The 27622-nt window shown below is 36.0% G+C and overlaps 1 protein-coding gene across 3 annotated transcripts in view; it reads right to left on the bottom strand.

The window, feature by feature from the left end:
- The window catches only part of LNPK (lunapark, ER junction formation factor), a 169203-nt gene that overhangs the window by 128084 nt on the left and 13497 nt on the right, over positions 1-27622 (bottom strand). For all 3 annotated transcript variants that reach the window (XM_055572159.1, XM_055572162.1, XM_055572161.1), the window contains exons 5-6: positions 14498-14556; positions 10394-10434 (exon numbers count right to left, since the gene is read on the bottom strand). In XM_055572159.1, the coding sequence (XP_055428134.1) occupies positions 10394-10434; positions 14498-14556 (100 nt within the window). The remainder of the gene's footprint in view (positions 1-10393; positions 10435-14497; positions 14557-27622) is intronic.

The following is a 27622-nucleotide window of genomic DNA, read 5'->3' as shown; positions in this document are numbered from 1 at the left end:
TTTACTGAGTTCTATGCTCACACTAGTGACTATATTTAAAGCACTTCATTATTATAGCATTTTATTTACAATGCACTCAAGTCACTTTATGGCTTAATATGTGGGTTTAATTTCAAAAGTAATCACTAGTAAAGCATCATTTTAGCAGTTAAAGCCCAATACCAGAAAAAGTTTTACTTTAATGCAAGACAGTCATAATTATGACAGATAGCTAATATACAGAATGAAAATTCTTTTGCAAAACTTGGAAGAGGAATTTTCCTTTTCAGTGACCACTAACAGCCACTTAGATTCATTAAATGTCATGTTTATTACAAAGGACATTTATTTTAAAACGCAAAGCAGAGCACATTTACCAAGTTAAACTATAACTAAAATATGCTGCCACAACAGCAGTTAATAGATTTCTCATTAAAAACTCAATATAATATTTAAGAAGTAAAAGTGCTTAGATGAATTATTTATTAATCTTGGTTTAGTGAAACTAAAACATTTTTCTAATTATTTCAAAATTATCATAAAGTCTTAAAACAAGCACATCTAAATTTCTGATGTAAAGAAAATGTTTGTAACATTACTTCTTTGCTAATGCTAAGTCACTTCAGTCGTGTCCGACTGTGCGATCCCATAGACGGCAGCCCACCAGGCTCCCCCATCCCTGGGATTCTTCAGGCAAGAACAATGGAGTGGGTTGCCATTTCCTTCTCCAATGCATGAAAGTGAAAAGTGAAAGTGAAGTCACTCAGTCGTGTCCAACTCGTAGCAACCCCATGGACTGCAGCCTACCAGGCTTCTCCGTCCATGGGATTCTCCAGGCAGGAGTACTGGAGTGGGGTGCCATTGCCTTCTCTGAACATTACTTCTTTAGGGCTGGGGAAAAACTGGGAATGGGGACAGGAGGCAAGACATGATCTATCCCCAAATTAACATAATCTACATGAAATAGCAAAGAACTGAATCCCTGACCTCTACAAATTGATTGATAGTCCAGACCACTGTTATAACAACAGAATTATATGTAATAATGAAAGTGGTTTATATGTACACAATACAATAGCTACAATACTATATGTGATAAATGATCACTTAAAATATTGCTTGTACAACTAAGGAACCCAACTGTAGCTTTTATTCTACTTTGTACTCAGTCACCCAGTCATGTCCAATTCTTTGGGACCCCATGTACTGCAGCCTGCCAGGCTCTTCTGTCCATGGGATTCTCCAGCAAGAGTACTGGAGTGGGGTGCCATTTCCTCCTCCAGGGGATCTTCTTCCTCACCAGGGATAGAACCTGCATCTCCAGCATCTCCTGCACTGGCAGGTGGGTTCTTCACCACTAGGACCACCTGCTGCTGCTGCTGCTGCTGCTAAGTAGCTTCAGTTGTGTCCGACTCTGTGCGACCCCATAGACGGAAGCCCACCAGGCTCCCCCTGGGATTCTCCAGGCAAGAACACTGGAGTGGGTTGCCATTTCCTTCTCCAATGCGTGAAAGCGAAAAGTGAAAATGAAGTCGCTCAGTCGTGTCCGACTCTTAGCGACCCCATGGACTATAGCCTACCAGGCTCCTCCGTCCATGGGATTTTCCAGGCAAGAGTACTGGAGTGGGGTGCCATTGCCTTTTCCACCTAGGAAGCCTCTTTATCCTACTCCAAATAACATAAATTTTAAAAGCTACATGGGTCTAGTGGCTGATTTGGACAGCACAATTCTAAAGTAAGACTACAGCTAGGTTTAAAAAGAAGATTAGTTACAACTGTGATCTTTAAAACAATACACAAAACTAAAAACTAAAATGCCACTTTAACAAACGATTGTCGCTCCTAGTACATCATTCAGCAAATATTCATGCTTATGCCTATGTACATTAAAGTATCTTAAAATCATTTTAAAAAGCAAAAAATACAAATCCATTCTCTTTTGCATTTCAGTTCAGTTCAGTCGCTCAGTCGTGTCTGACTCTTTGCGACCCCATGAACCGCAGCACACCAGGCCTCCCTGTCCATCACCAACTCCCAGAGTCTACCCAAACCCGTGTCCATCGAGTCGGTGATGCCATCCAACCATCTCATCCTCTGTTGTCCCCTTCTCCTCCTGCCCTCGATCTTTCCCAGCATCAGGATCTTTTCAAATGAGTCAGCTCTTCACATCAAAAATCTTTTTTCTTGTAATAGCTTAATTAACACATTTATTCCTACTACATTTTAAGCAAATAATCTGTTTCATATAGAGAGACATCTGATCAGTGGGAAGAATACAAACTTGAAACCACAGCATCAGAAAAGATCTAGGTTCAAAGTACATTTCCATTCTTAAATAGCTATAGAAAGACTTTAAGCAAATCTGTTAGCCCCAGTTTCTCCTTTTGTAAAGCTGAAGATCTAATACTATTTTCTCATAACACTGCTGTGCAATTTAAATAATATAGGAGAGTCTACAATAGCACCTAACACAAAACACACAATCTTCAGAGATTACTTCAGTTTTTCAGAGTGGATCTGAAACAAGGTTTCAAACACGTTTTCAAGTCCCAACATATTAATACCAGGACTCAGCAATGAGAAATTGAATTCTTAGAATACCCAAAATTATAAATTACTCTGTATTCTTCAAAATATTTTACATACTTTAAATAATAATGAATGATGTAACAAAGAATGGATTACTTTCCTGTGATATGATTATATTGAAAGTTCCAGAGTTTTTTATTTAATACAGAGAGGGAGTCCCTGGTTCAGTTCGGTTGCTCAGTCATGTTCGACTCTTTGCGACCCCATGGACTGCAGCACACCAGGCCACTCTGTCCATCACCAACTCCAGGAGTTTACTCAAACTTATGTCCATTGAGTCGGTGACGCCATGCAACCATCTCATCCTCTGTTGTCCCCTTCTCCTCCTGCCTTCAATCTTTCCCAGCATCAGGGTCTTTTCAAATGAGTCAGCTCTTCACATCAGGTAGCAAAAGTATTGGCATTTCAGCTTCAGCATCAGTCTTCAAATGAATATTCAGGACTGATTTCCTTTAGGATGGACTGGTTGGATCTCCTTGCAGTCCAAGGGACTCTCAAGAGTCTTCTCCAACACCACAGTTCAAAAGCATCAATTCTTTGGTGCTCAGCTTTCTTTATCATCCAACTCTCACATTCATACATGACCACTGGGAAAACCATAGCTTTGACCTTTGTTGGCAAAGTAATGTTTCTGCTTTTTAATATGTTGTCTAGGCTAGTCATAGTTTTTCTTCCAAGGAGCAAGCATCTTTTAATTTCGTGGCTGCCGTCACCATCTGCAGTGATTTTGGAGCCCAAAAGAATAGTCTGTAACTGTTTCCCCATCCCTGATGCTCTGTGGTAAAGAATCCACCTACCAATGCAGGAGATACAGGTTTGATCCCTGGTCCAGGAAGCTTCCACATGCCACGGGGTAGCTAAGCCTGTGCACCGTAAGAACTGAACCTGTGCTATAGAGCTGGGAGCTGCAACTACTGAGCCCATGTACCACAAATACTAAAGCCTGAGCCTGTGTTCCTCAATGAGAGAAGCCACAGCAATGAGAAGCCTGTGTACTGCAAGTAGAAAGTAGCCTCCATTTGCTACAACTAGAAAAAAGCCTGTGCAGCAACAAAGACCCAGCACAGCCAAAAATTTAAATAAACAATATAAAAAAGAGAAAAATAAACACAAGATTGCTTATTTATTATGACTCAACATAATTTTGGCAAGCTTATATATTTTGAGAACATATAAATTTATTTCTACTTGATACAGAATTTCATCAGAGAACACTAAAAGAAGGGAACACTAACACAAAATAAATAGTCAATTTTTTTTATTTTGAGAGATAACTCTACAATATTTAAATTATAATTCTTGAAATAAAATTTTAAAACACACAAAGCATTAATTGCCCTATCCAATATTCTTGATGCTTGTTTCATAATGAATATTCCACACGTAGAAAAATGTCTTTTGGGGTTTCCCTGGTGGCTCAGTGGTAAAGAATCCACCTACCAATGCAGGAGACACAGATTCAATCCCTGAGTCGGGAAGATCCCACATGCCTCAGAGCAACTAAGACCATGTACTACAACTACTGAGGCTGTGTTCTAGAGCCCAGGAGCCACATCTACTGAGCCCACATGCCTTACAGCCCATGCTCCATAACAAGAGAAGCCACTGCAATGAGAAGCCTGCATACTGCACCTAGAGAGCAGCCCCCGCTTGCCATAACTAGAGAAAAGCCCGCACAGCAACAAAGACCCAACACAGCCAAAAATATATTAAAAAATAAAATTTTTAAAAAGAGAAAAATGTATTTTGGACTTCCCTGGTGCTCCATTTGTTAAGAATCCTCCTGCCAATGCAGGGGACACCAGTTTGATCCCTGGTCTGGGACGATCCCACATGCTACAGAGCAACTAAGCCGAAGCACCACAACCAATGAAGCCCACAAACTGCAGCTACTGAAGACCGCATGCCCGAGAGCCCAACAACAAGAGAAGCTACTGCAACCAGAAGCCCACACACTACAATGAAGAGCAGCCCCTGCTCACTGCAACTAGAGAAACCACACACACAGCAAGGAAGACTCAGTGCAGCAGAAAATAAACACATAACATTTTCTTTAAAAACGTCTTTTGTTTTGCATTGACTTTGGTCAAATTATTAAGAGTATGTCCAAAAGCATCTTCAATTCACAGCTTTAGGGTACATGTTTCACATTTAAACACATATTTTAAAAATGATAAAATAATGTCTTGCTGTTGTTGTTCAGTCTTTCAGGCATGTCCAACTCTTTGCAACTCCATGGACTGCAGCATGCCAGGATTCTACCCTTCATCATCTCACAGAGTTTGCTCAAACTAATGGCCATTGAATCAGTGACACCATCCAACTATCTCATCCTCTGTTGTCCCCTTCTCCTCCTGCCTTCAATCTTTCCCAGCATCAGGGTCCTTTCCAATGAGTCGGCTCTTCTCATCAGATGGCCAAAGTATTGGAGCTTCAGCTTCAGCATCAGTCCTGCCAATGAATATTCCGGGTTGATTTCCTTTAGGATTAACTGATTTGATCTCCTTGCTGTCCAAGGAGCTCTAAAGAGTCTTCTCCAGCACCACAGTTCAAAAGTGTCAATTCTTCCACATTCATCCTTCTTTATGGTACAACTCTCACATCCATACATGACTACTAGAAAAATCATACCTTTGACTATATGCATCTTTGTCAGCAAACTGATGTCTCTGCTTTTTAATACATTTTTAGGTATGTCATAGCTTATATTTCAAGGAGCAAGCATCTTTTAATTTCATGGCTGCAGTCACCAATCACAGTGATTTTGGAGCCCCAAAAAAATAAAGTCTCTCACTGTTTCCATTGTTTCCTGATCTATTTGCCATGAAGTGATGAGACCAGTTGCCATGATCTTCATTTTTTGAATGTCGAGTTTTAAGCCAGTTTTTTCACTCTCCTCTGTCACCTTCATCAAGAGGCTCTTCAGTTCCTCTTTGCTTTCTGCCATTAGGGTGGGTGTCATCTGCCTATCTGAGGTTATTTATATCTCTTCTGGCAATCGTGATTCCAGGTTGAGCTCCATCCAGCCTCATTTCACATGATGTACTCTGGATATAAGCTAAAAAAGCAGGGTGATAATATACAGCCTTGACATACTTCTTTCCCAATTTTGAACCAGAAAATATTGTCTGCTTATCCTGATTTTAGTTTTGCTGTTGAAATCAATATTTTTTTAATAATTCAGATTTTAAATTATTTTTTGATTTCACATAGGCATATTTCACAATAACACTAACTTCTCTCTCTGTATTTCTTCTGTTAAAGTATTAACAAAGATATGTAGCCTATAGTGAATATTCAAACACTGGAAAATGCCAGCAAATATTACTGGGTAATATAAAAATGTAACATTTGAAACTTCTATTGAGGTTAATAGCCCCACTCAGAATCATATGCTAAAATTGTCAATTTAAGGACTTCTTTTGCTTTCAAAATTTATTTCATGGAATGTCACTTTGCACAGGATTCTGTGCAGAGTATACTACAGTATACTGTGAGTGACATTCCATGAAATAAACTTTGGAAGCAAAAGAAGTCCTTAAAAAATAATAAATAAACTTACTAACATTTATTTGTAAGAATAACTCACTATTATAAGAGACAAGGCCCATAACATACTTATAACACAGCCACAAAAGCAAGACTAAGTAGATTGTGCCACTTCTCTTCTATGTGCTTCTGTCCTGTCACCTGAAACATCCACATTAACCTACAGCTCAGCATGTCAGCTGTTTTTGCTCCTGCTTTCAATTGGCAGTGGATTCTTTTAAACCCGTAACATTTGTAGTGATTGTTGAGTTTTAATTCTCAGAGAATTATAATACTTATTCCCATGTTCCCAATTTCTCAAACGATTCTCCTCAGGACTTGGAAAAATATAAATTGCATGAGAAATGCCAGGAAGGACTTACCACACAGAAATACCTGTACTACTCAGAAAAAAGCACAGAATTTTCGTGAAGCCACTTAAAGAGGTCATTTTGACTCATGTTTTGCTGGATTTTGACTTTGAACTGTTTTAACGGAATGCTCATGGATACAGACGGATTATCTGTTGAACAGTGATTTTTTTTAAACTAAAAGTTAAAAAAAAAAAAGACCACAAAATATGTGAGTGGCAAAATGTTCACATCTAGACTTGGGAGACTTTTTAGGTAACTAAAGATTAATTCCTAGCTTTATTTTAGTAAGTAAATACTTAGATTAAGTCCTTAGATTTAAAACATTGTTTTAAAAGATTGTTCTTACTCATTTTCCTTTCTAAGTAATTTTTAATCAATTGATAATTCATGTTTACTGTTACAAATTACACTTTCACATATTACAAATTACATTACAGATTATCCAGATTAAAGAGATGCACCCCTGAGGAAACCACCTTCAATAAAATGTCAAGTAGTAAATACAATTTATATTAATTTTTTTAATGAAAGAGTTAAGAGTTGGGTAGTTTTAAACTAATAGGTATTTGTCATGTCAGTATATTTAAAGCTATAAATGTAGGGTAAAACATTTGGTTACATTTTGTTTTCGCTGAAAAGCAATGTTCCTTCTTTCTCATTACCAGTACAATCATTAGCTAACACTGTGCTCCTTACAAATTCACCCTTTAACACGCATTGTTCTAAACAAAATATAAAGTACTTCTGAAACAAAGCAGCTCTGTTGAGGGCTTGAGCATTAAAGACAAGGGACTAGTTCCCAATAGCAACAGTACTGTAACCTCTAACAATCAATTTAACGCAAACTGTGTTCCCTTAGAGTGCAGCCAACTTATTTTTCTCTAATCATACTGCAAGAGAAATGCCATTCTGAACTATTCTGTAATACTGATGCCTCATAAACCATTTATACATACAAAACAATTGAACTTTGAACTGAATTTCCCAACTGGCAGACCTAGATGCACATTTTCTATTTTGCAATTCCATCAAGGGTTATTTAAGAAGTAAATAGCTTAGTTTGCTCTCTCATAGAATTTTCTAAGTCTTCTGTTCCTCTACTGATAATTTTTCCCCAATCATATATGTTCTCTAAGATTCTGTTTTCTGGTCATGTAATTCCACTGACATTGAATCAGCTTCTCATCACTTAGAACTTTTCTTTTTTCCTTTTTTCTTTTGTCTTCCTCTTTGCCTTTTCTATGTTAATCAGTATTTCTCCATTTTGGTACAAGTAGGGCTTGGCTTTCATCAACACTATCAGATCTTCTTCATCACATCAGCAAACCAAACTAATCATATCACAACTTCTATATTATTGAGAATCGTTGGCATTTCCTCATTTTGAACTTCTGGCTGTTCCATAACATGCAAAATGCCAGAAATATAATAAGATACAATGGGAATATGTTTACAACTCAATTTAGGACCATCAAAAATGTCAATGCAATTTTGATAAATACCTCACAGAACACTGAGAAACATCAAACAAAAAAAGATTAAGGAATCCTTTCAAAATTAAAGCTTCTTTATTTTTCAGGTACGTAAATCCCTTGACTAGTGTCTTTTCTTATCAATTCACAGAACAATTTTTAACATTAACCTTAACCTTCATAACTTTTATTAGTTTCATCCATAATTGTTACTTATTACATTGTTGTTGTTGTTGTTCAGCTGCTAAGTAGTGTCTGACTCTTTGCCACTCCATGGACTACAGGACACCAGGCTCCTCTGTCGTCCACTATCTCCCTGAGTTTGCTCAAATTCGTGTCCATTGAGCCGGTGATGTCATCCAACCATCTTCTCCTCTGACACCCTCTCTCTTCTCCTTTTGCCTTCAATCTTTCCCTCAATCAGGGTCTTTTCCAATGAGTCAGTTCTTCGTATCAGGCGGCCAAAGTATTGGAGCTTCGGCTTCAGCCTCAGTCCTTTCAATGAATATTTAGGGTTGATTTCCTTTAGAATTGACTGGTTTGCTCTCCTTGCAGTTTAAGGAACTCTCAAGAGTCTTCTTCAGCAACAGTTTGAAAGCATCAATTCTTCAGTGCTTAGCCTTCTTTCTGGTCCAACTCTCACATCAGTATGTGACTACTAGAAAAAACCATAGCTTTGACTACACTGACCTTTATCAGCAAAGTGATGTCTCTGCTCCTTAACAGGCTATCTAGGTTTGTCACAGCTTTTCTTCCAAGGAGCAAGCATTTTTTAATTTCATGGCTGAAGTCACCATCCGCAGTGATTTTGGAGCTCAAGAATATAAAATTTGTTACTGCTTCCTCTTTCTCCCCTTCTATTTGCCATGAAGTGATGGGACCAGATGCCATGATCTTAACTTTTTTTAATGTTGAGTTTCAAGCCACCTTTTTTACTCTCCTCTTTCATCCTCATCAAGACAGTCTTTAGTTCTTCTTAAACTTCTGCCATTAGAGTGGTATCACCTGCATATCTGATGCTGCTGGTATTTCTCCTAGCAATCTTGATTCCAGCTTCTGATTTATTCAGCCCAGCATTTCACATGATGTACTCTGCATATAAGTTAAATAAGGAGGGTGACAATATACAGCCTTGTCATACTCCTTTCCCAATTCTGAACCAGTCAGTTCTAACTGTCACTTCTTGACCTGCATACAGGTTTCTCAGGAGGCAGGTAAAGTGATCTGGTACTCCTATCTCTTTAAGAATTTTCCACAGTTTGTTGTGATCCACACAGTCAAAGGCTTTAGCAGAGTCAATAAAGCAGAAATAGATGTTTTTCTAGAATTCCTTTGCTTTCTCTATGATCCAACGGATGCTGCCAATTTGATCACTGGTTCTTCTGCCTTTTCTAAATCCAGCTTGTACAACTGCAAGTTCTCAGTTCACATACTGCTGAAGTCTAGCCTGAGGGATTTTGAGCATTATCTTGCTAGCATGTGAAATAAGAGCAACTGTATGGTAGTTTGAACATTCTTTGGCACTGTCCTTCTTAGGATTGGAATGAAAATGGACCTTTTCCAGTCCTGTGGCCTCTGCTGAGTTTTCCAAATTTGCTGGCATATTGAATGCAGCACTTTAATAGCATCGGGTTTTAGGATTTTAAATAGCTCAGCTGGGACGTTAGACTAAATTACATTAAACTGATTTTGCATATGATTAAATATCATTAAATAAGTTTCCATATAACATGATACTCCTGTCAACTATCATTTTTATATTTCAAAAATAATTATGCAAAAAAAGTATATGTAAATTCAAGTCAAACACCAAGTTCAATTCACTTAGTAAAACTAATAAATATCAACCTCTAAATATCTGAAGTCCTTCCTCTCACTTGGTACTTGTCTTTCCAACCCATCTGAAGGATGCATTTAACTAGCCCCACAATAGATGCCCATGTAATTAGAACTGCTGATAGACAATGGAAGAAATCAAATAAGATATATTCTCTTCCCCACCCCCACCTTTTCTTTAGGGTTATTTTTCTTTTTTCATTGTTAAATTTCTTTTATAGCCAATCCTCTTGATTCCCCTCTCTCTTAGCCTTATTATGTCAAAAAAATCTGAGAACTGACATGATGTTTGGTCCTTTTTTGGCCCTAATAATAAATCTAGATATTCACCTTTTTACCCCTCTGCCTCATTTAGTGCTCCAAAACGATTCATTTACTAACTTCTCAGCTTCCAACTGACATGGACTCTGAGAATCTCATAAGTCCACCTAACTACTTTTTCCTGTCAATCATTATTTACTAGCAAAAATATTCATAATTTAGCTTCACCATTAAATTGCTATTTAAAAGCATACGTGTTCCTTGGAGAGTCATTACTTACAGCATATAAACATTAATTATTCAGTCCTTAATTCATTAGCTTTATACAAATTAACTTAAATAAATTTAACTTACTATTTTTTTCTTCTGGGATTTTAAATCATCCAATGCTTCATCTAGAAAACAAGATTTAAACCAAAACTAAATCAGATACTAAGATGCTCAAGATACAAGAAAAAAATCACGTCAAATGATATACATTAAGCAACTGCAAGAAAACATTCTCATTTTAGGATTTCTCACTGATGTGTACAAACAGAACTTATCTCATCTTTACCCACATATATTTTATATGTTTGCCTATATTATATACTACAAGCTCAGCTGGGAAAAAATGGACTTTACATAGAATAAAACACTTTTCCCAAATGTAAAAAAATATATTCTTTTAAATATTTTCAGAAACACTACTTTTTATAATTTCTCCTTCCTTTCAACATCCCACCCACTGATTCTCTTTTTATACATTGGTAATAAAAATGTTCTCTTTATTTATAAGGAAAGAACATTTTATTAAGCTATTTGATCTCAAGAAAATGAGCACTAAAAAGAAAACCTTTGCAAACCTACAGTATTATACCTGAGGAGGGACTTGAAAAGGAAGATGGTACTAATTACTTTTCAAAAATTAAACTTTTCCAAGATTTGCGTGCTTAGTTAGGTTGCATTGGTAGAACATAAACAATTATTTCAAAGGATATAATTTATGTAATTTATGAACATCAGTATCTGCTTTACAAATTTATTTTAGGTTTCTAGTTTTTCTCTAGAAATATTGAACTAGCATAAATAGGAATACTATCCCAGGGAGAAAGAAGAGACTTAAAACTTGATTTAAACATTTTACCACCATATGTAAAATAGATAGCCAATGGGAATTTGCTGTATGGCTCAGGAAACTCAAACAGGGGTTCTGTATCAATCTAGAGGGGTGGGATGGGGAGGGAGATGGGAGGGAGGTTCAAAAGGGAGGGGATATATGTATTCTATGGCTGCTTCAGGTTGAGGATTGACAGAAAACAACAAAATTCTGTAAAGCAATTATCCTTCAATTAAAAAATAAATTAATTTTTAAAAATTTTACCAAATAGAATTTAAATAATTGTTCTTAATTTTTCATTAAATTTACTTACAAAATTATCTCTTCATTGAAGTTTTGGAGTAGCAAACATCTAAATATCAATTCAAATAATATTATTTACATACAAATTCAAAGAAATATAAACTTCTGAAAAGATGATTTTACTATACTTTTTCCAAAATATATTAAGTAGTCTTTTATGTTATAGCTGACTTATTACTGAAAGGAAAAAAAAAACTGCTGACATCTTTAAAGAGAACAATCATCTTTACTTAGATAAAGTGAAGTCGAAAGTGAAGTCGCTCAGTTGTGTCCGACTCTTTGTGACCCCATGGACTGTAGCCTACCAGGCTCCTCTGTCCATGGGATTTTCCAGGCAATAGTACTGGAGTGGATTGCCATTTCCTTCTCCAGGGGATCTTTCCGACCCAGGGATTGAACCTGGGTCTCCCGCATTCTAGACAGACGCTTTACGGTCTGAGCCACCAGGGAAGCCCTTACTTAGATAAGACCAAGCCAAATATTTAGCCTCTAATGCAGAGATCAGCAAACTTTTTCTATAAAGGGCCAGACAGCAAATGGCTTTATGGACCAAAAGGCAAAATTAAGTAGGTAATTTTAAAGCAAAAGAGTAAATGAATTCCCACAAAACTTTTAATGACAAAATTCAAATATAATAATAATTGTGGTCAACTTTTGTAACATAGGTCTACCAATGAAAAGAAAAATTTTAGGAGGTAGGTGGGAGGATAACATTTCACTTAATTGAGATTCAAAATTAGTATCCCCTACCAACAAAAATGATTGCAAAAGTCAATCTGTTAGTTTATCTGTAATGAGATTTCACACATTTTATTTTTGAAAATTTTTTCACACAGATAGGTGCTGCTAAATATTTAAATCAATCGATAACCACATGATTTTAATTGAGCATATTCACTGTGTGAAGGGCATTTATAAAATTCTTTAGATTCTTCTCTTGATATTTGTCTTTATTATGTCACTGCAAATTAATCACTTTCAGTTAAATGGATTTTGAAATATGGAAATTTCCTTTGTACTTGCATGAGGTGTGAAAAACACTGCTGGAACTGCAGTTTGAACTCATATAATGTAGCTGCTACAAATCTGTGTGGGAATGGAGATCTTCTTAACTTTTCATAGCACTTTTTAAAAAATTATTTTGTCATTAAATTGTTATTTGCTTTCTAAATCACTTTTATAGCACTATAGGTTTCACATATGAGGACTGTTTCACCTTGTAATCTTAGGCTGAGTTCATTAAGAACCATTATCAAGTCTGCAAGACCTAATTTCCAAAGCCCAGTTCATTCACAGTGATTAAAGGCAGTTTGCCTCAGAAACGTTTCAATCCTGGTCGAGCTCAAAATATCATAATAAAACTTTACTACTGTTACTAATCCATCCAACTGCTTCTATTTCCTTTATTTATTTGACTGTGTCGGGTCTTAGTTGTGGCACGCAGGATCTTCACTGCATCATGCAGGACCTTTTTTGCAGCGCACAGACTCCCTAGTTGTGGCCTGCAGGCTTAGTAGCTGCAGTGCATGGGCTTAACTGCCCTGTGGCAAATGGGATCTTGGTTTTCCAACTAGGGATTGAACCTGCACCCCGTGCATTACAAGGCAGATTCTTAACCACTGGGCTACCAGGGAAGTCCCCCCACTTCTATTTCTGATAAAAGATCAGATAACTGATGATGATTAAGTCTGTGAAAGCACATGAAGCTCCCCACTGACTATATGAGTTCAATAACCCATGACAGGTTCAAATATACTCTGCAAGTATTGATATCTGCTGTTGAGTAACACAGTAAATTACCACGGAATTTAAACACCTCACAGTTTCATGAGCTTTGTAAATTAATCCACTAAGCCTTTTTCTGCTTCACACATATTTTTACCACCAACAGTTGTAAATGAATCTCAGCAGAGTCCACTTCAGGTTGTATTAAATTAGTGCTTTTTCAACTTCTTTAAAAATATTCTCTCCCAGCATGTTCTACACAGACTGTTTACAGAGGCTAATTCTTTAGTCACATCAAGTTCAGTACTGACGCCTCAAGTAAACTAACTACAGTTGAGCTGTATCAGTAACATCTGTCAACTCATCAAGAACCAATGACAGGGAATTCCCTAGCAGTCCAGTGGTTAGGACTCAGCACTTTCACTGCAATGGTCCAGGTTCAATCTCTGATCAGGGAACTGATCCCACAAGCCAAATAGCGTGGCCAAAAAAGAAAAAAAAGAGCCAACTGACAATCACTTGAAATCATCTGTCTTGTTTTTAAATGAACTATGTTGCTTCCAGTGTTCTTAACTCTTCAACCAATCGTTCTTGCTAAAAAGGCTACTAGCCAAGCAAGGATTTTCCCTAAATACATGTTTTTCATCTGCTGCAATTACATAATTTAATTAACTCACAACTGGTAAATAGCTATCTTTACTTCAGAAATAAGCCACTGAGAAACTTACTTTGAAGTTCCATCTTCACTTTTTATTTTTATGAAGAAATTCTGCTATGATGAGATATCCCATTTTAAATGTTCTAATTTTTCTAACGTTGCTTTTCTGTGTGTTGGGAATATCATGATGAATAGTTAACATGGTAGTCAAAACATATGTGTATTCTTTTAGTATAATTATACCATCAGTGCATAAAAAGCACAATGTTTTGTGTTTTGGTAATAATACATTCCACACTACTGTGAGACTGAAAGGAATAGACGCAACTAATAGAATAAATCAAAAGATGTTTAACTATATTTTACTCCCTAATAACATAAATTTTCTATAAAGATAACCAGTATAATTTCTCTTCACCTAAAGAAATGACTTATTTTGTGTACTGAGTAAAAAAAATTCTAAATGGACAAGACAGAAATAATACAACTGAAAAATAGAACCAGTTTGATCATTCATAAACTTTCTTATGCTTTAAAGTGAACAACTGCTCAATATTTACCACACTGTCATTTCAGTATACCATCTCATAGCTGTCATTCAATTACAAACCAACGCACCATATTAGATGGATTTTTTTTAATGTATATATAAAAACTTCAAATTTAAACTTACTGTTTCTTTCTGTTCTCTTGGAAAAGAAGAAAATAAGCACTGTTCTTATGCTCCAGATGCTATAGAAGAAGCAAAAATCAGGAACAAAAACCATAATTAGGATACATGAATCAGAAGCCACATTAAATGAAAACAAATATACATTTCAAATTACAGTCAGAGACAATGTTTCCCTTTGTATTTTGAAAATAAAAAAGCACTACTTTCAGAAGCCACCAGAAATCTACCTGTGCTTTCAAAGGAGGAATTCTCAATCTAAAATTCATGGACCTCCTGATGGTCCCTCCAAATTGTGAAATTGCCTTTGTGCACCTAAGTGCATTTCTCTGGAGAGACCATTGCCCTTATCATTCTCAAATGGATCTATGAATCCTCCAAAAGATTAAGAACAAATTATAAAATTCCTTCTTACTAGGTAAGCATGAACTCTAAAACTTTATCTATTTCTATACATTAGGAAAAACACATTTTACAAATCCAGAGCATTATACAAAATGTAAGTTGATACTCCTTCCCTGTTATTGAATATTAGAGGGAACTTTACCAAACAAGCTGTCTTGAGAAAAAACAAAATATTACAATCAAATAAATGACAAGTAAATTTAGCTATATCTCCTTTCATAATTTTGTGAGTAATTCTTTAGACTTTACATTAGTAAGACATCAAATGATATTAAAAGAATTAAAAGAAAATCAGAGAATGTTCCTCATCACAGAATTGTCCAGGTCATCTCTTAAATTCAATGTAAATAAACCAAAATTCCTTTCTCCATAGAACATATCAGAATAAGTATACAAACATTATCATTTTATAAAAGAAATACATTGTATCTAAATGTAGATTCAAATAATAAGTATGAAAACTAGTTCTTCACCCTGAAATATATCATTGCTATTCTTGGAATCAGCCAGTGAACTCTGTCTCCTGGTATTCACAACTCTGAACTTTGTGTAGCCCTCTGTCACCAGTGTTGGTTTGTGTGACCAACAGCACATGACAGAAGTGATAGTATGTCACTTCAAGATTAGGTTATAAAAATACACAGTTTCCATCTCAGGTCTCCTCTTCAGCTTGCTATCTTTCTCTCTTGGATTACTCACTCTGAGAGAAGCTAGCTGCTATGACATGAAGACCTTCAGGGAACTCTATAGAAAAGCCCATTTCATGAGAACAGAGGTCTCTGGCAAACAGCCAGGAAGGAGCTGAGTCCTGCCAAAAACTACATGTGTGAGCTTAGAAGTAAATTCTCTAGCCTTAGTTAAGCCTTGAGATGATGATTGTAGCCCCAGCCAATAGCTTAACTGCAATTTATATATGAAAAAAGACCCTGGGCCAGAACCATCCAGCTAATAAGCTGCTCCCACATTCTGCCCCACAAGAACTGAAAGAGAAAATAAATATTTGCTAAGCTACAAAGTTCTGGGGCAATTTGTTACATAGCAACAGATAATTTGTACATGTTTTTTGTATTATGACAATTTATTTTTATGATATGAAAACACCAAAATAACCAGCAGCAGATTCCTACATAGTACTTGGACAACTACCCTAGTACTAAAAAAAAAAAAAGACACTGGCCTTCTTTATCAAGGGAAGGGAGATGAAAAAAAAGGTTAAACATACAATTCACAACCCTCAAAGATTCTACAAGAGTAGAAAAGTCCCATAATATTTCCCCACTGCCAAACCCACGGAAACAGTGGCAAACTGGGGAAAAAAAAAAAGTACAGAGGAAGAAAACAGGACACAGGAGAAGGAACTGCAGAGATAAAGACTAAAACTCTGTAGGAAATCTATTAATTTTCTTAAATGGTAGATATTTGTAAAAGTATATGTAATTTTCAAAGTGTAAAAGTTGTAAGAATGAAAATACAGTCCCTTACTTCACAATAAAACTTACTAATACCCCTTTGTGGACAACAAATTCTTCTTTTGGTTTTTATCAGAACAACTGGTGGAGAAAAGGAGCTATCAAACAATACACATTTCTAACTGTCAAGTCTTCAAGACTTAAAAAGACAGATTAGAATACAGTTAGCTATTTTTTAAGGAGAAGTTAAATGAAATTCTTTTAAATAGCTAATTCTTTAAAATAGAACTTAGGAAAAGAACTAAAGTACTTCCGGAATATGTGTTCTAGTTATCCCAATAAAGATGTTGCTCTCCCAATAATTAAACATAACTTATGACAATACAATAACTTGTTTGTCAAGATATTAAGGATATTTCTACTGACTCCTATACTTTGAGAATAGTGGCATAGTCTCCATTTGCCCCTTCTCTTCTTGGAAATCATCCAAACAGAAGGGAAACAAAAACACAAATTCATTTTCTGATAAAATTAAGATAAGCTAAAACTCATCTCTCAAAATATGTGAAAGGGTTCCCCAAAACAATAGAGATCATGCTGGGGCTCAAAAGAATAAAAGCAGAGAAGGAAAACTGCTTATCTCACTACAAGACAGGAAGATAAACTTCTCAAAGTGTAAAGGTTAGAACTCATGTTTATTACAGTGAGAACAAGATACACATGCTACAGGCAGAAATTCCCCAGTTTGGTTCCAATGGTGAAACAGAAAAATCAGGGCTTAAAGAGAAATCACTCATAAACGCCCTATTTACAAAGAATATTCTGTTTCTATGGCAGCATGGCAGAGAAGTTTTGTATCTTGAAAAATTTTATATACAGTTGCCTAACCTTATTAGCCAGAGACAAATAAAAGCTGAACAAACTAACATACTAAACCCTGGATCATACGGAAAATTATAGATAGCCTAAAATGTAGGAAGCCTTGCCTCTATACTCTCACATAAACCTCTTACAAATAACTGGACGAAAGTAAAGTAAATATACCACCTACCTATAGATTTTGTTTGTAAGTTATAAAAACCAAAATCAAAATAGAAAATTATGTTTCAAAACTTAGACCAACATCTTTCATTTAAATGAATGTAAATGAACTAAGCTCACCAGAGCAAAAGAAAAAGACTTTCAGACTAGATCATAAAATAAAAACCAACCCTATAACGTAAACTGACACCTAAAACTAAGTTTTTTGAAGGTTGAAAATTAAACAATGGACAAAAAATATAGTAGGCAAATACACACAAAATAAGGTTTGATCATAATATGAGACAAAATTAAATTCAAGACTACCCCCCACAATCAAACAAAGCTTCAAACTAGAAAAAGGTTATTTTATAGCATTAAAAAGGATGAAGTTCCTTTCCAACAAATACAGCTGAAGCAACTGGGCATCCACAGGCAAAGAAAGAAAGTGACAGACAGGATCTCAATGGAACCTCACATCTTATATTTAAAAACAGGCTCAAAATGGATTATAAACTTAAATGTAAAATGTTAGAAAGAAAAAAGCACAGCAAATAAAGAAGAAAATCTTCAAGACCTACAGCTACAGGGGAGTTTTTTGTTTTTAACTTTTTATCTTGCATTGAGGTATAGCCATTAACAGTGTTGTGATACATTCAGGTGAACTGCGAAGGGACTCCACCATACACATACACATATCCACTCTCCCCAAAATCCACCCTTACCATCCAGGCTGCCACGTAACATTGAGCAGAGTTCCATGTGCTATACAGTGGGTCCTTGTTGGTTATCCATTTTAAACATAGCAGTGTGAACATGTCCATCCCAAACTCCCTAGGTATCCCTTCCCCCGTCCTTCCCCCTGTCAAACATAAGCTCGTTCCCTAAGTCTGAGTCTGCTACAGAGGGGTTCTTGATAACAAAAGCACAATCCATAAAAGGAAAATTGTAAATAATAAATTTGGCTCTGTGAAAAACCATTTATAAGGATGAAAAGACAAACTACAGACTGGGAAAAAATATTTTAAAACCATATATCCAACAAAAAACTTCTATCTAAAATACATAAAGAACTTTCAAAACTCAACAGCAAAAAGACTAATAATTCAATTAGAAAATCAGACAGCAAACATGAATAGAAATTTCACTGAGAAGATGATACAAATCAAAAATAAACACATGAAAATATGTTCAACATCACAGCCATCAGGGAAATGTAAGTTAAAACCACAGTGATCTATCAATACACACCTATCAGAATGATCAAATTAGAAAATAGTGATGATACCAAATGCTGGCAAGGATGCAGAGAAACTAGATCACTTAAACATAAGAGTGGGAGTGTAAAAAGGTACCTCTACTCTGAAAAAAAAAAAAAAGCCTGTTGGCTCAGATGGAAAAGAATCTGCCTGCAATGCAGGAGACCCAGATTCAGTCCCTGGGTTGGGAAGATCCCCTGGAGAAGGAAATGGCAATTCACTTCAGCATCCTTGCCTGAAGAATTCCATGGACAGAGGAACCTGGCAGGCTACAGTCTATGGGGTCGCAAAGAGTCAGACACAACTGAGCGACTGAATACACACACACTCTGAAAAAAAGTTCAGCAATTTCTTATAAAAGTAAACATGTATTTACATGTGGCTCTGACATTACACTCAGGTATATACACCAGAGAAATGAAAACTTACATTCAGACAAAAACCTGTACACATACATTCATGGAAGCCTCATTTGTGAGAGCCAAAAACTGGAAAACATCCAAATGTCCTTCAACAAGAATATGACTAACAAACTATGCTACATTAATGCCATGAAATACTACTCAGCAATAAAAAGGAATTATTGTTATACTTAACATTTTGAATGGATCACAAGAATATAACATTTTGGATGGATCTCAAGAATATGCGGAGTTTAAAAAGCCAATTCCAAAAGGTTATATAGTATGTGATCCCATTTTATAATATTCTTGAAATAAAATTACAGAGATGGAAAACAGATTGGGGTGGCAGGGGTTAGGAATGGGGCAGGTGGAAGAGAGCTGGTATGACTATAAAAGGGAAGCAAAAAGGAACTCGGCACAATTCTGGATCTAAATTGTGGGGAAGTTATATGAAGCTACACATATGATAAAACTAAACAAATATAAAATACATACACACAAATGAGCATATGCAAAACTAGTGAAATCTGAATAGGCTCTATGAATTGAACCAATAACGATATCCAGCTGTGTTATTTAACTATAGTCATGCAAGATGTAACCACTGGGGAAGCAAGGTGAAGGAGAAATAGGACATGCTTGTATATCTGTTTTTTCCAATTTTCTATGAATCTGTGATTATTTCAAAGTAAAAAGTATTTTTTAAAGGATGTGCTTTCAGTTTAGGAATATCTACTCATCAAATAGAAAAGCATCAACACTCATAAAGGAAAACTAAAGGAAATATAGCGAGAAGTAAAAGTACATTGTTACTAGGATACAGAAGACCTATATAACATAGCAAGGTCATTTTCACTGATACTATCAAACTCTGTGTACGTGGGAAAAAAACACTATATTCAGGTATTCATGAAACACAGCAAGTAACCAAACAGCATGCCACCAAAAAGTCTCAATAAGATCAAAGAAGTAGAAATATTATTAAATAACATTCTCTGAAAGAAATATATTAAAACCAGAAATAGGGTCTTGGTTCAAAATGGCAGAGTAGAAGCAGGTGTGCTCATCTCCTCCTGCAAAAGCACCAAAACAGCAACTAACTGTTGAACAACCATCAACAGGAGGACACTGGAACTCACCAAAAAAAACAGATACCCCACGTCCAAAGACGAAGAAGCCACAGCAAGACAGTGGGAGCGGAGCGGCACCATCAATGAAACCAAACCCCACACCCACTGGGTGGGTGACCCACGGACTAGGGAACTGTAATACCAAAGAACCTTTCCCTCTGTTGTGAAGGTTCTGAACCCCATGTCAGGCTGCACAGCCTGGGGATCTGACAAAGGGACTGGGAATCCCCAAGAAATGTGGCCTTAAAGGCCAGTGGGATTTGATTATAGGACTTCTATTGGACTGGGAGAAAGAGAGACTCCAGTCTTGAAAAGCACAAACAAAATTCTGCATGTACCAAGACCCAGAGGAAAGGAGCAGTAATCCCACAGGAGACTGAACTACCTGCTCGTGCTGAAGGGTCTCCTGTGGAGGCCTGGGTCGGCAGGGACTCACCACAGGGACACTGGCAGCAGCAGGCCAGGAAGGTCCTTCTTGGCATAAGTTCTCTAGACACCAGGGCTGGGTCGCCTCAGGCCAAACAACTACCAGGGAGGGAGTGCAACCCCACTCATCAGCAGATAATTTGATTAAAGCTTTACTGAGCAAGGTCCTGCCCACCAGAGCAAGACCCAGTTTTTCCCATTGCCAGTCCCTCCCATCAGGAAGCTAACATAAGCCTCTTAGCCTCATCCATCAGAGGGCAGAAGGAAGAAGCACAGTTCCACAGCAGCTAAAACAAAAACCATATTATAGAAAATTAACCATGATGAAAAAGCAGAAAGTTATCTCCTAAAAGAAAGGACAAAACCCCAGAAAAACAATTAAATGAAGTAGAGATAGGCAACCTTCCAGAAAAAGAATTCAGAATAATGACAGTGAAAATTATCCAGGAGCTTGGGAAAACAATGGAGAAGATGCAATAAATGTTTACCAAAGACCTACAAGAACTAAAGAGCAAACAAACAGAGATGAATAGTATATTGAAGAGAAGTGAAGTCGCTCAGTAGTGTCTGACTCTTTGCAATCCCATGGACTGTAGCCTGCCAGGCTTCTCCATCCACGGGATTTTCCAGGCAAGAATACTGGAGTGGGTTGCAAGGAATCAACAGCAGAATAACTGAAGCAGAAGAACAGATAAATGACCTGGAGGACAGAATGGTGGAAATTACTGTTGCAGAACACAATATAGAAAAAAGAATGAAAGGAAAAGAAGACAGCCTAAGAGATCTCTGAAAGTGAAAGTCGCTCAGCTGTGTCCAACTCTTTGTGACTCCATGGACTATACAGTCCATGGAATTCTCTAGGCCAAAATACTGGAGTGGGTAGCCTTTGCCTTCTTCCAGGGGATCTTCCCAACCCAGGGATCGAACCCAGCTCTCCCGCATTGCAGGCAGATTCTTTACCAGCTGAGCAACCAGTGAAGTCCCAGGGGACAACATTAAACACATCAACATTCACATTATAGGGATCCCAGAAAGAGAAGAAAAAAAAAGGACCTGAGAAAATATTCAAAGACATAATAGCTGAAAACTTCCCTAACATGTGAAACGAAATAGTCAACCAAGGAAACAGAGTTCAGGCAGGGTAAATAAACCCAAGGAGGAACACATTAAGGCATATAATAATCAAACTGACAAAAGTTAAAGACAAAGATAAAATATTAAAAACAACAAGGGGGAAATGACAAATAACATACAAGGGAACTCCCATCAGGCTATCAGCTGATTTCTCAACAGAAACAAGCCAGAAGGGAATGGCACAACATATTTAAAGCAATGAAAGGGAAGAACCTACAACCAAGAATACTCTACCCAGCAAGAGTCTCCTTTAGATTTGATGGAGAAATCAAAAGCTTTCCAGACAGCATCACCAAACCAGCTTTACAACAAATGCTAAAGGAACTTCTCTAGGCAGGAAACACAAGAGAAGGAAAAGACCTACAGAAAATAAATCCAAAACAATTAAGAAAATGGTAACAGGATCATACAGATCAATAATTACCTTAATTGTAAATGGATTATATGTATCAACCCAAAGACAAAGACTGGCTGGGTGGATGAAAACATGTGCATGTATGCACTTTCACTTACATCACTCTGCTTGATCTTCCAAATTGTATGTAATTATTTTATACTGTTAGATTAATCATGTTCCCATTACAGCTTGCAACTATGACTATCTTTTATTTTTCAACTATTGATTGTGAAAACTGATAAATATCTTTTATTATTGTTAAAAAAAAACTAGCAATAATAACTAAGCCAAAAAACCAAACATACAAATACACCCTGCCATCTAGAAATAACCCTTAAATTACAAAAACTTAAAAAAAAATGCAATGATGTCTTAAAATAACCAAAGTAAATACACATCACTACATATTAAGTCCTGTGGTTTTGATAAAACTCAAACAGTCAGAAAATATCATGGCCTCAAATATATGCACCGTGTATTGTGTTAAGAAATAAGAATAAAAATAAATATATTAAAGCATTAATTTTGAGTAACAAGAATAAAGTAAACCTAAGCATGAAAAAATAATTAATAAAGTCATTTTTTTAAGCTGGCTCTTTGGAATAAAACAGCTAATAAAAACAATTCAATCAAAAAAGAATTACAAATATACAAAATAAGAAACAATAAGGAAGCAGCAATCATAGCTACAAGGAAGATTTTAAAAATCAATTAGAGACAGTGATTACTACTATTACAACACTGCAAATATATTTTAAAACTGCAGAATGATTAACAAAAGTAACCTTGGAAGAGAAAGCCTAAAAAATTAACTACTATTGAATTTTAAAAGTTGTTAAGAGCTAGCCGCTATTAAAAAAACACGAAGCCCAAAAGATTTCAAATGGAATACTACTAAACCTGTAAAGGACAAATACTGCCAGTACTATTTAAACTGTTACAGACCATTTAAAATGAAAAAAAACTTTCTAATTTTTTACAAAATGACTGCAACTAAGAAAGTAGAAATTTTCCTAGAAATCAACATTTTAGCATTTGAATTCAATATTTAATATGATCTATCATATAAAGAGGTGTAAGATGAAAAATTATCTGGCTATCTCCATAGATGATGAAATAGCATTTAACAAAATTCAATAATCTTTCTTTAAAAAAGCTAAACAAAATACAGAAAGCTAGAAAATTCCTTAACATAAAATATATGTCTCAAACCAAAAGTCAGAATAATGCCCAATGGGGAAATTAGAAGCATTCCCAAAGAACAAGTCAAGGATGACAACTATCTTCTCTGTAAGTTAACACTGTCCTGCAACACAGTGTTTAGCCAACACAATTAGCCAACACAATTAGAAAAGAGGGGGGGGAAATCTGAAAAGAGTCAAAAAATCTAAAAGGAGGTGGTAAAATTATTGCTATTTACAAACAGTAAGATTGCATACTTATAAACTCTCAAAGAATCAACTAAAATAATTTATTAGAAACTGTTCACCTGAAACTATCACAATATTGTTAGTCGGCTACACCCTAATACAAAATAAAAAGGGTCAAAAAGTAAAATTTTAAAAAGAAACAATAAGACAATTATTATGGCTGAATACAAAACTAGTACAGAAAATCAGTTAAGTTCATATATACAATCAATTCTAAGATAGTAATACTAAGACATACTAAAATCCCTTAACTCATATTCATTAAATTATTTTTGTTGTTCCTTTCTGAATGAATCTAATATTATTTGAAAAGTAAGTCAGCATGAATTTCTGTTGAATATTATCAGTGACTTGCACTGTAAATTTATAAAGGTGCTCTAACATGAAAAATTGGAGTTTCAATAAAACAGAATTACACCTTAGATTCAGTAAACATTTTAAATCCTTCATAGTAAGTGTTTTTACTGTACTAAAGTTAAAAATGATAAAAGTTAAAATGCAGCAGAATGTCTAAAACTCAAACAACATAAACCTTCCTCATTTTTACTGAAGGATTAACATTCCATAAATCTCTGATGATTTTTTAGCAATAATCATATACAAAGGAGTTTTTACTTATTTGGTCCTTTTTGCCAAATTTAAGTGCTTTCTTTCTAACAACTGCACAAAACCCATCCAATTTACTGAAATGTTTTAAGATGAGACTTAGCAATATATAAAGCTAAAAGTGAAAAAATACAGGTCTCAGTATTTATAACTATGTTGACTATTTTGTCAGTTTATTTAATCATCAAAGGGTTTAGCAAGAGTTATTTTCACATTCAGACAAACAAAAATAATTTATTTTGGTATAATGAACAAGCTTTATTTTTTTAAGAAAATAATTTTTTTATTAAACAATGTTGAGTAGAATTATTTTTTTAATTAACTAATTGGAGACTAATTACAATATTGTGGTGATTTTTGCCATACATTGACATGAATCAGCCATGGGTGTACATGTATCCCCCAGTCCCAAAGCCCCCTCCCCCCTCCCTCCCCATTCCATCCCTCTGGGTTGTCCCAGTGCACTGGCTTTGAGTGCCCTGCTTCATGCATCGAACTTGGACTGGTCATCTATTTCACATATGGTAAAATACATATTTCAATGCTATTCTCTCAAATCATCCCACCCTTGACTTCTCCCACAGAGTCCAAAAGTCTGTTCTTTATATCTGTGTCTCTTGCTGTCTCATATATAGGGTCATCGGAGAAGGCAATGGCACCCCACTCCAGTACTCTTGCCTGGAAAATCCCATGGACAGAGGAGCCTGGTAGGCCACAGTCCATGGGGTCGCTAGGAGTCGGACATGACTGAGCGACTTCATTTTCACTTTTCACTTTCATGCACTGGAGAAGGAAATGGCAACCCACTCCAGTGTTCTTGCCTGGAGAATCCCAGGGACGGGGGAGCCTGGTGGGCTGCCGTCTATGGGGTCGCACAGAGTCGGACACGACTGAAGTGACTTAGCTTAGCTATATAAGGTCATTGTTACCATCTTTCTAAATTCCATATATATATATACAAGCTTTATTTTTTTAATTTTATTTTATAATGGAAAGGGAGATATAACTCAATACCATTTTCCCCCAATGAGTTGAAATGTTATCTTTATCATGTATAAAAACCATATGCAATAAAAATTCCTTTGGAGATTTATTTCTGGATTCTTGTGTCTCTCTTCCTTTGGTCTGTGTCTCTATTTAGACCAAACTTTTACTTAATGAAATTTTATAATACATCTGAAGCCTGGTAGACCTCTGCTCCTTTTCTAGATTTTTCAAGACATTTTTACTTGCTTATTTTTCCATTAAAAATTATGGAATAAGTGTACCAAGATTTTTAAAATATCATTAGTATTTTTATTGTGATTACACATTTTTAGATTAATTTAGGGAGAACCAATCTCGTTACAATACTGCATCTCCCTATCCAAGAATAGGATTTGTCTCTTAATTATGTCTCAGTACATAATTCTTTAAATACAAAATTATATCAAGTGAATATCTATGTTTTAATAGCTATCAATATTATAAAAGGGATGCTTGCAAAATTATTTTCTTACCTACAAAAACTAAGTAGTCTCTTGAGTAAATATCAAGAGGTGTTCAGATACCTTCTCCTTTACAACTATAGTTGATGAGAGATACTTTATTATATTGACTATGCCAAAGCCTTTGACTGTGTGGATCATAACAAACTGTGGAAAATTCTTAAAGAGATGGGAATACCGGACCACCTGACCTGCCCTCTGAGAAATCTGTATGCAGGTCAAGAAGCAATAGTTAGAGCTGGATATGGAACAGACTGGTTTCAAATCGGGAAAGGAGTACATCAATGCTGTATATGGTCACCCTGCTTATTTAACTTCTATGCAGAGTACATCATGAGAAATGCTGGACTGGATGAAGCACAAGCTGAAATAAAGATTGCTGGGAGAAATATCAATAACCTCAGATATGCAGATGACACCACCCTTATGGCAGAAAGCAAAGAACTAAAGAGCCTCTTGATGAAAGTGAAAGAGGCGAGTGAAAAAGTTGGCTTAAAACTCAACATTCAGAAAACTACGATCGTGGCATCTGGTCCCATCACTTCATGGGAAATAGATGGGGAAACAATGGAAACACTGACAGACTTTATTTCTGGGGGTTCCAAAATCACTGTTGATGGTGACTACAGCCATGAAATTAAAAGACGCTTGCTCCTTGGAAGAAAAGCTATGGCCAACCTAGACAGCATATTAAAAAGCAGAGACATTACTTTACCAACAAAGGTCCGTCTAGTCAAAGCTATGGTTTTTCCAGTAGTCATATATGGATGTAAGAGTTGGACTATAAAGAAAGCTGAGTGCCGAAGAATTGATGCTTTTGAACTGCGGTGTTGGAGAAAACTTGGGAGTCCCTTTCACTGCAAGGAGATCCAACCAGTCCATCCTAAAGGAAATCAGTCCTGAATATTCATTGGAAAGACTGATGCTGAAGCTGAAACTCCAATACTTTGGCCACCTGATGCAAAGAACTGATTCACTGGAAAAGACCCTGATGCTGGGAAAGATTGAGGGCAGGAGGAGAAGGGGACAACAGAGGATGAGACGGCTGGATGGCATCACCAACTCGATGGACGTGAGTTTGAGTAAGCTCTGGGAGTTTGTGATAGACTGGGAGGCCTGGTGTACTGCAGTCCATGGGGTCACAAATAGTCGGACAGGACTGAGCGACTGAACTGAACTGAACTTTATTATACTCGATACTTTATAATTAGAGTCCATGAAACAAACTTTAAACTTTCCTCAAAAGGCTACAAATTATGCCTGTTAGCTATCTAGATGAATTGAGGAAATATATATCACATGCTGTTGGGAGAAGATAAAGTGGGAAAGAGGCATAAAAATTGTATCAGTATAAGATCAAAGCTCTATCTTCAAACAGCTTTCAAGCAGAAAACTAAGAAAACATAGCAAACAGCACTAAACCACCTTCCTCAGTTACTTTGCTTAAATTCTCCCCCTTATAAATTCATTTTAAGAGGAAAACACACATACAGGGAAAAAAAACATGGTTAAATCCTATGGGGAAGTCAACATTTTATGCTAATTGGTCTCTGAAATGATCTTTTGAATGGAATTTCTAGAAAGGTATAACTTGTAAGAATAAGGTATCCAGAAATTAAAATTTATAAGGTTGCTCAAAGAGCTAGTTAAGGATAGAGATGAACTTTACAGTTGTTCACTCAAAAAATGAGCCAGCTCCCAAGGTAATGCATGTATCAGCCAGCAAAATGTAGAATATAAAAATTTAACTGTAACCCAAACCTTCCCTCACTATGGAGCACGCAGTCTTAATAATTCCTATGAAATCAGTTCACCTTAATCTCAGTTTTAGTAACAGTTAAAGAGATCAGAGAAATATAAATATATTATCATATCTGAAAAGCAGAAAAACAATAGATTGGAATCTCACCAAGTTCCTCCATATTACATCCTAAAAAGAAGACATAATAAAATATTCTATAATAAAAGATAATTTGGGAATAGTTATGATTAGGCAATATATGCTCAGTCCAAAATCTATA

This window comes from Bubalus kerabau, chromosome 3 (assembly GCF_029407905.1).
Source record: "Bubalus kerabau isolate K-KA32 ecotype Philippines breed swamp buffalo chromosome 3, PCC_UOA_SB_1v2, whole genome shotgun sequence".
NCBI classification, from domain to species: domain Eukaryota; kingdom Metazoa; phylum Chordata; class Mammalia; order Artiodactyla; family Bovidae; genus Bubalus; species Bubalus kerabau.
Note: the sequence above shows the minus strand (reverse complement) of the source record. Positions and strands in the feature narration are given on the sequence as shown.